This window comes from Schistosoma haematobium, chromosome 3 (assembly GCF_000699445.3).
Source record: "Schistosoma haematobium chromosome 3, whole genome shotgun sequence".
Taxonomy (NCBI): domain Eukaryota; kingdom Metazoa; phylum Platyhelminthes; class Trematoda; order Strigeidida; family Schistosomatidae; genus Schistosoma; species Schistosoma haematobium.
In genome coordinates this window covers 39,809,291-39,822,188 of record NC_067198.1, presented here as the reverse complement: position 1 = coordinate 39,822,188, position 12,898 = coordinate 39,809,291, and the positions used below count along the sequence as shown (strand labels likewise).

Genomic DNA, 12,898 nt, shown 5'->3' with positions numbered 1-12,898 from the left:
ATTTTTATATATGAAGCGAATGGAATAGAGTGAAGCGAAATGACGAGCAGTGGGTTTGGCGGGTAAGCTAACTCCCTTTTAGTTAAGCACTAACCAATGTTTATAGTCACACAAGAGTAGGTTACAGACATATGATGAATAATAGGATAAGAAGTGTACACACACATATGAGCTCATATGAAAGCAGTCAAGATTGATAAACGAATAATTCACAATGTCAGAATGTGAATCATGTAGAATGAATAGATTGGGCTGTCCGAAAGCTAGAATAAGATACATGAGCTTAACATAGTAACTGATACTACAAGTGTTATTTGTTTCAGTGATTGTAAAGTAACTAAGACTGGGTTACTTATTCCATGAATATTTTATTCTAAAATTAGGTGTTGAGTGGTTTTCTTCAAATCATCAAATCTAATTTTTGAAGAAAAAAGTTAATTTATACAGTCAGATTAATTGCAGTAGATCTATACAGAATTGAAGAACTAATCGATTAAAAAATGACGTCACATCATTAGATATCGGAAGGTTTATGTCTCATTTTGTTTAATAAAAACTAAATAAAATGGCTTTCTGAAAATATTAAATAATGAACTAATGTCAAATGAAGAATTGTTGAAAACCGAGCTGGTTCAACATAGAATTGATAGTTTAAAAGTTAATTAAACTTCAGTCACAATCATTATCACCATACGTTTATTTAGTTCTCATTTAAACTCGGCAGTAGTTTCATCACATATGCGCGCTGTCTACGCACAGTTGCAGTAGATAGTCACCATTATCTGAAAGAGACCAACAAGTCCCCATCGGCCACTATTCTGTGTCTAGACGCTCGACCTGAGCATCCAAGTCTCCGGCTAGTACTAAGACATCTGTCGAACACACTTGTTGTAGAAAAATAGTTAACTGGTGGTAAAACTCATCCAGGCTGTAATCTTTTGAAAAGTAAATATCATTTCTCACACCGATTTCTTTGCACTTTAATGAAACTTTCTAATCTAACAGCACATAACCGACTGTTAATGGGGATCCAACCGATTAGTGCTACCTCTGCTCTAGCGCTTAGTGCGACACCACCGCCAGCAAGACCAGAGGAAGATACCACAGGGTCCCCGGGTAAACGCACGTGAAACAAGCTTTCTGAAGCGACAGATGGAAAACGAATTTGTAATACTTCACCATAGTAGAGTCTTGAATACGGGTCTTGGATAGACAACATACATCGATGATAAGACTTTCTAAAAGACATAGCCAACCCTATCTGTTGTCCGATCTGCATAAGTGTTCGGACGTTGTAGGAGGCCAGTTTGAATGGTTTACATGCTTCCAGAAGGGCTGATTCAGTATTCGTAGTTGGTGGCAGTATTCAACTTCTGACCGGTCAACTACTTTAGATCGTCTAGATAGGGCGGGGTTTCGACCATAGGCGAGCTGCTAAGTCGAAAAATACTGAAGCCTGCCACTAGTGAGTACATGATGATTAGCATGGAGGGATTTATGAAAACTGTCGAATTTCCCTACTTTGAATCACAAATCGATGAAGGGTAGTGAATGTACTCTGTTGAGAAGTCCGTTACTTCCAAGTTTTCAACAGTGCTATAAGATCACTTTGTGATTCAAACTATGAAAATAATTATCATATATTTATAAAATAAATTTGCTGTCATGAAAATACAATTGGGAGAAAAGTTACATGTACATTAACTGTCTTATAATTAAGATAACCATTGACATTGAAATTTTAGAGCAGAATAAAGAGGCGGTTAGATATATTTCTTCTGAACACAAAGCTTCGGATCGTTAATCTGAATAGCTATCGCTTCTACCGTTTGGAGAACTCAATTTCCTGATTGTACTTTTGGAACATTAATTGAATGAATAACTATAAAACCTGATAGGAGGTCACTAAAAACATGAAATTCACAAAATAAATCACTTTTGACAAGTTCTTTATCAAACTGTATAAACACTTATATACAGAAAAAACTACAGATCTTAACACCATAAGGAAATATAAACAATACATAAAAATGATGACGTAATAGAAAGATTACAATACTACGTAATGTATTGTAATAAATCTATACTTTTACACTACTTATGGCGAATACTTTATGACAGGTCTTGTAGTTATGACAAATAAAAATAACTCAGTTGTAAAAGGTAATAATGTCATTCATTGATAATATAATAACTATATATAGACCCAAAGACATCAGTTAATATTTATAAGATTCCTGTAGTTTACTTACGGTCTTTCTTCACTTACATTAATTATCCATAAATTAATATATTTATTTTTTTGATAAGTAATGTAAACTTATAGCTAACAACTAGTTAAGAATAAATATAACCTATCCTATTTCACATTTACATCATAGAATTAAACTACCAATCATAAGTTAACAGCAATATAATATTTATAGCAGATCGGATGTTATTGGTCAAAACCAGGGTAAAAACTACCATAATCTTAAAATCTAAATATATGAATGTAGAATATTCCTTTCAGTAAACCTATATCAAGTTCTACAATGATAATTATAAACTAGAAATAGAAAGGAATAGACATGGCCAAAGCACATAACTTAGTATTTTAGTTATGAATGAAAGATTTGTGGTAAACTATATTTGTTAGTGCATGTAAATGTTAAAGAAAACTAATAGGTAATATATACTTTGTTCAATTTTTAGGCCAAATGAAAATGTGCCAATACATTTAGGTAACATAAAGTAAGAAAAATAGTCGGATAAACTATCCAATCAAAGATTATCAAAGGCACTTATGGGCAGGATGAAAACAAGAGACAATGAAGTGAGGTCAGCGCTTAATAAATTAAGTGCACAAGAAAAAATGTTAAGATTGTAATCATAGTATTCATTGAATCACGTTGAATCAACTTACGAAAATATGAAACTGGTAGTTAATACACCATTTGAAATGAGTTATCATATATATCCTAAAATAATACTGACTTATTGAGCTTGAGGTCTGTGATTTTAAGGAAAAAGGTTTAACATAGCGTTTTTAACGCACAGAGACTTTGTTTTTAGACCTCTCGGCTATCTCGATTGTACTTCAAGTGTAGCATTATAAGACATGCGATAACTCCGCCTGCAGCCCTACAAAGGTTACTGCCTGTCCTGAGCCCAGATAAAAATGGGGGTTAGACATATGGCCAGCAACTCCATCAGGTAGAAAACAACCATATGAAAAAATAATAACCAGAAGCAACAATTTGAATCGTTTAAACTCTGCCCTCCAAGTTGAACGATCTCCATTCATAAGAATTATGACTCCTCGTGATGAAAGCCATGATCCATCGGAAGTCACGAGGCAGACGCTCTTTCTAACAACCAGAGCAACAATTATTATGAGTGAATGGGATGTTCGAGCAATGTGGGAGACAGAAGAGACCAATCAAACAATTACGGAAGTGAGGAATTACAACTTGGCGGTTCTCGGAGTAAGTGGGACCCATTGGACCAAGCTAGACAGAAAAGATTAGATTCGGAAAAAATACTGCTGTACTCTGGTCATGGAGAAGAAAATTCTCCGCACACTCAGTAAGTTGCTCTGATGCTGTCCAAGAAAGCACGACAAGCACTTATAGGATGGGAATCTCATGGGTCCAGAACCATCAAACCATCCTCCGAAACAAAGAAGGGGGAAATCACAATGAGATTTATCCAGTATTATGCACCTACCAATAGTAGCGAGGAAGATGATAGTCACCAGTTTCATGAGGAACATTCTTTGATACTATTTTGTACTTGGGAAGATCGTCAACATCGTACGGAATTCATATGACGGACTACACCACGAAGTGATGCACGGTGAACAGCTGACAGACGCATTCCAAGTGAGGGCCGGAGTCAGACAAAATTGATTACTCTACCAATTTCTCTTTGTTCTGGTAGTTCACTGGATTATGAAGGCCTCCACATCTGAGGAGAAGCACAGAATACAATCGATAGGTTGGATGCAACCAGACGATTTGGACTTCACAGATGACCTGACGCTTCTATCCCATACACAATAACAAACGCAGATGCAGACAAAGTGTAGCAGCAGCCTGTGCATTAGTAGGCCTCAACATACACAAGGGAGAAAGCAAGATCCTCAGATACAACATGGAGAACAACAACCTAACCACACTTGATGGAGAAACTCTAGAACAGGTGGAATCTTTCACGTACCTGGGAAGCATCATCGATGAAGGTGGGAGATCTGATGGAGACGTAAAGGTAAGTATTGGAAGAACAAAGACACCATTCCTACAGTTGAAGGACATATAGAACTCAAAACAACTGTCAACCAATATCAAAGTCACAGTTCTCAGCTCAAACATCAATACAGTTAGTTGTATAGTACGGAGTTGTAACTTGGAGAATTACCACAACCATCATCAAGAAGAAACAAGTATTTGTAAACAGTATTCTACACAAGATATTGAACGTCCATTGGCGTGATACCATCAGCAACAGCCTACTGCGGGAGTGAACAAACCATCCTCCGGCTAAAGAGGAAATAAGGAAAACACGTTGGAAGTGGAATCCTAAAGGAAAAGTGAAAAGAAGAAGACCGGAAATTGGATGCAGACATGAAAAGGATGAGTAGCAATTAAAAAGGGTTGTGCAGGACAGAATCAGTTCGAGAATTCTGGTTGGCGGCCCACGGTTCACGAAGGTTAACAGGCGCAAGTAAGCAAGTAATCTCCTCACCTATGGCTGAGTGTCGCCCTTTGACTGATAAAAGTTCTTTTCGATTGTGACAAGTGTGTTATTACAAGGCGTCTGCCCCCGTTATAAATAGCATCCTTATGGTAATATCCAGTTATGTTTGTACCACATACTTTCTAAAAATACTTCTAGTAAGTTTTATCACGTTTTTTTAGGAACATATCGGGTGATAATGTCCCTTGATCTATATAAATGGGTTGGTGTAACTGAAGAAAGCGACATACATACGCTGGATTTAACAGCCGAAAAGTCGATTTCTCTAATTTTTTGTTCCTCACATGGCCAGAAAATATTCTAGAAGCTAGCTGACACCTCAATCAAAATTTATCGCACCAATAGTGTATCGGTGAATAAATCCTCAAAATAAATAGTTCTTTACGTCTTTCATTTGATAATGACCCCCTTAGTTCCGCTGGAAATATTCATGATTTACGTGGCTCGTTCAAACATTCTCACCAGATCACGACTGGGTACTCTGTGTTACGCTTTTCCTACAATAACTAGTCAGCTTAGTTTATATACATATCGACGCATTGACCACGTCTCGAATATATCTTAGAGCCTGTTTATCCTTGACTTCTGCTTTGACTAGTGTTACGAACTACAGCGTTGTCAAGCACAAAATATATTTGATGTCCTTAAGGGCACGGATTGACCATCATAGACGATCCTGATTACCGAGTTTCAAATAATTTTATCGTCCTTTAATATCCTTTGAGATATTGGTCATGCAGATATCTATGAATTGTCCCAGGCAGTGGGGTAACGACTGCATAATTTGATTGTGTTAAAGGTTGTTCTAAGCATATATTCCGACAAAAGGTGAACGGATACTACAAATGTACCACGCGAAAACAGCAATGTCCCATACTGAGTTACGGTCACTGCATAGTTTTAATCCTTGAATTGGTTTTCAAAAAGCGTGAAGTCAGTCCTATCATATGTCAAATTAGGGGTTCACATCCATACTGAATAGTTCGCTTATGTTTCCACCGTGGATATTTCTTACAAACACTGCGGTGACGGCCCTCCATCTAGGAGATATAGACAGGGGAGCCCAAAAATCATAACAAAGCATGTCAGGCCATTACTCCTAAATAAACAATCATTATTAAACGACTATATGAAATAGCATTATTTCAGATCGCTCCATACTCCGCTCATTCAGGCTTCTGACTTTCCTTGTCAATATTATAAATGTTGCAAACATTCATATGAAGAAACAAACCATGGGAGTGTGTGTGTGTGATACGGATATTTGTCTGAGCCAAAATCAGTACAATTCTTCAAATGAGCTCACACATATAGCTCAAATGTGAACAGGTAAAAACAAATAAATATCGCATACGTAAAACTACACACGAGTAGGAAGTCGTCATTAGTTATGAGAAGGAAGGAATTATAAGTGGGATAAAAATTGTTCATTTGACACATGATGTCTGACAATAATATCTATGAGCTTTATAACGCTTGGACGAAGTTACTACAGATTTTATCATGATTAATATTGTCTTTTTATTTTCAGTAATTATTCAAGTATATGTTTCGTGAGAACACAAGGTTTCTAGAAACATGACATCACCTTTGTCGTACAAAGTTCACCATACAGGTGTTATTTTGTTTTAGACCGGTTTGTAAATTAACTTACTGTCATAACTTAGGAAGTGTGGGGTTTAAGATACTTTGAAAGCGTTATCTCTTTTTTCTGAACTGATAATCGCTTTCGGTCTACAGTAATAAGGATAGTGGGTTGATAAACATGTGTTAATCCTTCTAATGAAGGTCCAGATTCTCCTTGAAAATATTCAGTGATGGGGCTGATACCAGCGTTCCAGTCATTGACTACTAGATGAGAAAAACGGGACCTCGCTGTAAGTTTATCAGGTCGCGGTTTGCGAACCTTCTTGCTATGACTTCGGAGACTGATAACGCTGGAAAGAGCAAAAAGACAAGAAATATTAACACCCAGATCACTAATATTCTCTTATTTTCAATGCTAATATCACGCATACACATGCACTTAAAACTGAAACAGGTATTCGGAGTTTGACAACTCCTTTACTCGTAACAACTTCATGGTCGAAGTATATAAAGCCAGTCAAAGCAGAAGTCAGAAATGAAGTAGATCAAAGATATATTTGGAAGGCTATCGACATAGTGAGATGATATATTAATGAGCCAGTCATATGGATTAAGAGAAGCATCTCTTGTGGGGTGTTCCCTGACATCGCCACGATAAGTAACCAAGAGACTCTGTTTAGGAGTGTACGTTAAAACTGACAATGTCATTATGAGGGCTGAATATTTCATGGAGTTATTTACCACAACTTCTTCATAGATGGTTTTAAATTATCCAAATTATAAGGTGCTTTCATAATGGATAGTAAGGAATAATTCATTATTCTACAGAATAATCCCAGCGTAACTATGAATCTATTGAGGTATGTGATGAGACCCACTTACACAAAATTGTTCTTACTAATGGTGAATTAACTTTTATCACTGAAATAAATACAGAATATTCAGAATCCACTATTCGCGAACTTCACTTTAAGAAGGTTTGCTGTTTTAATGTTTCGTATTTTGAAGAGCACAGTTAGTTGTCAAGGTCGAGTTGGCAATGACGTTTGTTACAAGTTCAGGTTCGTTACATTAATCTTCTCAAAACTGTCAAGGCATATTAAGACAATTAAGTAGAGTTATCAAATAGTCCACTTCCCAAATTTTTTGCACTTGGCAACTAGGATAATTGTTGTTTAATGGGTTACTTATAAGTCAGCGACACTTCAAGAGGATTTATATATCCTTCTAAGGGAACTTTTGTATACTTCTAAATCAAAAACACGTCAAAATACAACTGAACAAACGGGTACATGTCCTGACATTGTCAACTGTGTTTCTTGCACATTAAAATACAATATTTGGTGTAAAACCATTAAACGGTCAAACAACAAAAAATATATATAATGCTACACTTCAAATAGATAATTAGTGATGATCGACATAATTTCTGGCAACCATTAAGCACTATATTTCCCTCCAACAGCGAAACTAAGAGCTATCGGAACGCCTGTTTGTATCAATCAATATACCTTTGTTTGGCATTCAGTAACTTCATGTAATTACCTCATTTTTTGATTACACCGCTCATAAGTTTTTCCAATTTATTAGGTTAGCTAGCACTCAATGTAAAGGTATTTGGGGTCTTTTAAACAGCGTCTTACTGTTTCTACAAATGTATCATTTAAGAAATAAATGTCTTGATCACCACGAAATCCCATTTAGTTCTTAGAGTACGCACAGATCTACTTCAGTAGGTACTAAATAACCTTTTTCTCAATAAACAACAGTATATACTCGAAGTTAAATTCACGAGTTTCGAATGAGATTGACCTATTTTAGACCACTATTGAAAACCTGAAATCACTAGACGGCCGTTTCTTCCTACTACAAGACTCCTCGGCAGTGCTCATCCACGGCCGTTCAGTGCTTCCAGGCTTTCAATTGTGGTCTAGCTTGGAATAACTCGTGAATTCAACTTCGAAAATACTACAATCTCCAAGAATCCCCATAATTTACGATAGTGTGTACGTCAAATCGTCTGTTGGTTTCGTACACTTTGAAATATCTTTTAAGGCCTTTTTAGGTTGAGTTAATGTTAGTCTTAGTAATGTGGTTGGACAACTAAGAAGTCTAATAAATAAAATACCCAAGATAGGTCAGAAATACCTTCCTATAAGCATTGGGAGTTATGGCCATAGCGGCTTTGTCGGCCATTTATGCTATACCTCTGCATCGAGGTAGCAGATACAGTCAGAAATTATTCCATCGGTGGTTAAGAAAAGTTTGTTTCTGTTCAAGGAGCTCCTGTGATGTTTATGAACAACCTAATTTAGAAATACATAAATGTAGCAGGTCTTCTCGGGGACCTATTTCCTTAGCTCCTCACCTAGATGTTCAATCCCCAAGTCTTTAGAGTGGCGTTAAGAGATGCCGTTTCTCATAAACCAATGTCCAGTAATGCGTTCATGCACTGTCCTTTCAAGACCCCGAGGATAGTGCTTGCTGTCGGCTTGGTATTGGGTTTTCTAGCTCCTCTAGGCGGAACCTTGTACCCAATAAAACCAGTCTAAGCACCGCATTTCGTGGAGAAAACCGGTGGGTTTTCCTATTCAGAGATTATAAATGTATTGCTGTATAAGAACATCCCGAGAGAAAGCCGTTCTAGAGCACGTAAAAGAGTACACTGGTAGTCGAGCTTACGACGGCTTCTGAATAATTTTTACATATTGTATTGCAGTGGATAAGCAACCTTTCATCTCGTTATTAGAACTTGATGAAAAACGCTTCCTCTAAATGCTACCTATTCAAGAACTGACTTGCCTCAAATTTCGGAAGTTAGGCAATAGAAAACTGTTGAGAAGTACTTATCACATTTTGTTGTAGTTTTTTTCAAACTGTCATAAATATGACTATACTCTGTAAATAAGAATACTGAATCAATTTGATTTTTACCCAATCCACATTGAGGAATGTATTTCTGCTAATTAATGTCTACTTGTCAGTCAGTTATATAGAATTTAAAACCTGCTACATATGTACATCAATTCAAGTTGTTACACCCCATTAGCACACCGAGGTCAAATTGTCAAAACCAATACCAGATTGATATAGATAGTATCATTATTGGTAGTGATTAAAAAAATTAGGCATCAGAGATATGGTTCACGAAGAAAATATTTACTGGTGCATAATTATAGTCTTAAACATTATATTTTTAAAAAAATCCAACCCTGTTAATCTTTGCAAAAAGTCGTTTTAAAGACAGTAGTTCTTTGTATTTTTAGGTAATATTGTTGATAGGCAACCATGGGGTATACGTTACTTGAAACAAATACTTCTCAATCTTTTCAACATCATTTGTCTATTGTAAGTTGATATTTTATCATTTATTCACCTACTTTTTCAGTATTCAAACACTCTTGCCTTTAGACGTAAGTTCCTACGATTAAAAGTGACAGGCTACTTGTAGCTTTTTCTCCAGAAGACATCTAATCAAAGAAATTCTTGGGATGGAAGGTTAGTCGCCCAAGTTCTTTTCAAAAAACTTTTAATGTTATAGACCACCTCGACCACCTGGACGACGTTTTGGTGGATTTGGAGGCTGTGGAGGTAATGATCTGCCTAGCATTTGTATCAGATTTATATTAAACTTCTTAATATCATATTTTATAGTCCTCATTTCAGTCAGTCATCCACAATGTAGGACCAGGCACATATACATCGGTTCAAGTTACCATACCTTATTAGCACAACGCGATGACACACCAAATTCATAGATGCAGTTATTTCAATGGTTGTTATATATAAAAGAAAGAATGCATATTAGGATATACTACAAAAAGAAAGAATCAGTTTATAGAAAGAAAGATATAAAGTAATTTTAATCTCACGGTTTAAGGAAAGACAGAGTGTATACGCCTACGTCATTGTGACCGATTCTGAGCCATGTCACCAAGAGTCTCCAACCATTGGTTACGATAGTTGCGCGGACCACAACCAAGTAGTCTGCATCTACCAACATGGTTCAGACTAGAAGTTAGTGACTTCGATGACTGATGCAACGTTTTGGTTTGGCCGCCCCTAACTTCCAACCGTCTCCGACACAAGCCAACATTTTGCGTCGTGGTAATCGGTGTTCAGGCATACGTAACATGTGGCCCAACCATCTCAGTCTATAAAGATTTACAACCTCATCAACTGATGTACCATCATCCCCTACGTCTAACCTCACCATTACTTACCCGGTTGTCCCAGCGGACGCGAACAATATATCTAGAACATCTATGGTCAAATACTAGTAATTTACGAGTGTTGTCTACCCTTAATGGCTACGTGTCGTAACTGTAAAGTAGAAAAGAATAAACTGCTGCTTAATATACTCGTTCTTTAATTGATGGTCCTCCTTTGAATATACCATGAATCTTACGCTTCCATAAACATGAAGTGCGTAACTGTCGAGAAATATAACTATTTCCTAGGGCTGTGGGCATTTTTTATCACCAAAGGAGTCTGAGATAGTCCTAGTGCCTCATTGACAACGCATAGATGAGTAACTTGGGTTGCATTAGCAAGAAGTACTTGTGAAAGTGCATGTCACTAAACGGTGTTACAAACTCTCACGTTATTATTTAGCAAAAATCAGTTATCCTAAGTTTAAACGGAAATGTACGATGCACAAAACTGTTGTGTTGCTCACAAAATGCACAGTGTAGTTTCTGCTATGTCTATGGTTTAGGTGAAAGGTCATTTGTGATAGTAATATGTTTTCTTGTATATAATATAGCTGACAAATTACTAAAATACAAGCGGTAAGTACTATTAATGAAAATCGGTCAGATACTCCGTTTCCACTTTTCTAAAACACCATGAAGCGACCAGTCAGTACAATGCTGAAAAATATCAAAATATTAGTCCGATAAAAAAGCTCGCCAATTTGGACACTTGACTTTTGATCAGTGAATAGGATAAATCAAAAGCAGTTGTGGTAACTTAAGTAAACCTTTGAACCTATATTCGAGCTACTTGACACGTAGATCTCTCATTCGCTGTGTGCACATTTCCTATAGTTCACATAATTATTTCCACTTTTTTGCTCATTTTGTTGATTTCCTATCAATTTATTTATTTGAGCACATAAACATTGGGACAAGGGGGCACCATACACATATGCGCCACACAATAACAATGAGACCAGTAGTAGTTATCATTGATTTGTGTGGGCTGTGATACTGTCCGGATGCCCAATATCAGTGTACTAATAATAAATATGACACCTCAAACTGGAACGTGTTGCGCTAGGCTGTATGTTATATTTATCACTCATTCAAATTTCACCCTACCTGTGGAAGTATAGACAGTTACAGCGAGTGGCTCTCTCACAACACGTAGTTTTTTTTACCTACTACATCTGTAAGTGAATTACATTGTGTTTTTCCTTTGAGGTAGTTTACTAAATACTGAAATTTAGTAGACTTCCTGGGATTTTCAAGGGTTGTACAGAAGTAAGCTAAATCATTGTTATTAGAACCTGTCGTTTTCTGTTGATTTTTCCAGTACAAAATTGATCAGACTTCATTAGCATTTGAACTTCTTGTAAGTATTCCTCAGTGTTAACTAATCTGGGTTGTATTTGTTTGTAGTTATCTGTTGAATCCACTCCAAGCTCGTAGTCTCGACAGTAATGTTTGTTTAGTAGATTAAAACATCTGATCGGTCCTTACCTGTTAGTTAAGTCATAAACGTAATCAACCATTTAAAGTGTTTTTGTTTATTTTCTTTGCATAGTTAGTGTTTTCCTCCTTTTTTCGTTTTAGGTGCTCCAAATGCTCCACCAATGGCTGGTGGAGGATGAGGTTAAACAGTCTTTGGAATTAATGGTAGTCAATTACAAATTCCAAAGACTGTGGATCGAATAATTTGTTGTCAAACCTTTAGATCCTATTTGGGTATATGACGGTTGTCTGGAAAATCTTGTCTGCAGATCTAGACAACTTGATGACCAAATTGGGATTTATATGCTTAAAACATTAGTTTCTTTGTAAAAATCAACCTAATTTTTACTTTTAAAATGAACATCGATTTTTTATTTTCCAGAAAACTTACGTATTTCGTGTTTGTTTTTACGACTGTTGATTCATTACTAGTGCAAAATAATTTTTGATATCAGAGAAACTATTAATTTCTCAACTAACGGATAAATGGCAGTTTACTATTCAAAATGTTTTATTATCCTGAAATAGAGTCTCATTTTCGATTCAGTTGATACACTTTGTTTGACTTAAGCTAGTGAATAAATATACTTGTATGTACCTCTAGTTTCTAGTTCCAAATCGATTTAATATCTGTCTCTGACTAGTATATTAGTTATAATTTTAGTTTATCGATTTTGGAGGTCGTTCGGAGGTTGAAGCAATAGATTTTGAATCGGTAGGTCCTATGTTCAACACACTTCACTTAATTCCGTTTGGCTATCTGTGTGGTATTTCCAACTCATATGAGTAGATTATACCTCTGAAGCTGTGCTTGGATCCATTCGAAATATTAGGGAAGTGTCGTTTCTTATTTGGAAATATGGGATGGCAGTTAATATATC

General features: G+C 36.2%; 1 protein-coding gene across 2 annotated transcripts in view; it reads right to left on the bottom strand.

Annotated features, from left to right (window-relative positions):
* Nucleotides 1-2,327, bottom strand: part of MS3_00005772 (uncharacterized protein) — a gene marked incomplete at both ends in the record, with an annotated part of 44,725 nt that extends 42,398 nt beyond the window's left edge. The window contains one exon of one of the 2 annotated variants that reach the window (XM_051213851.1): nt 2,270-2,327. Coding sequence is in view for 1 of the 2 variants with exons in the window: in XM_035730211.1 (XP_035586702.1) it covers nt 1,049-1,249 (201 nt within the window). Of the gene's footprint in view, nt 1-1,048; nt 1,250-2,269 lie in introns of those variants that run through there. The other variant, XM_035730211.1, reaches the window with a different exon arrangement.
* Between the last annotated feature and the right edge of the window lie 10,571 nt (nt 2,328-12,898).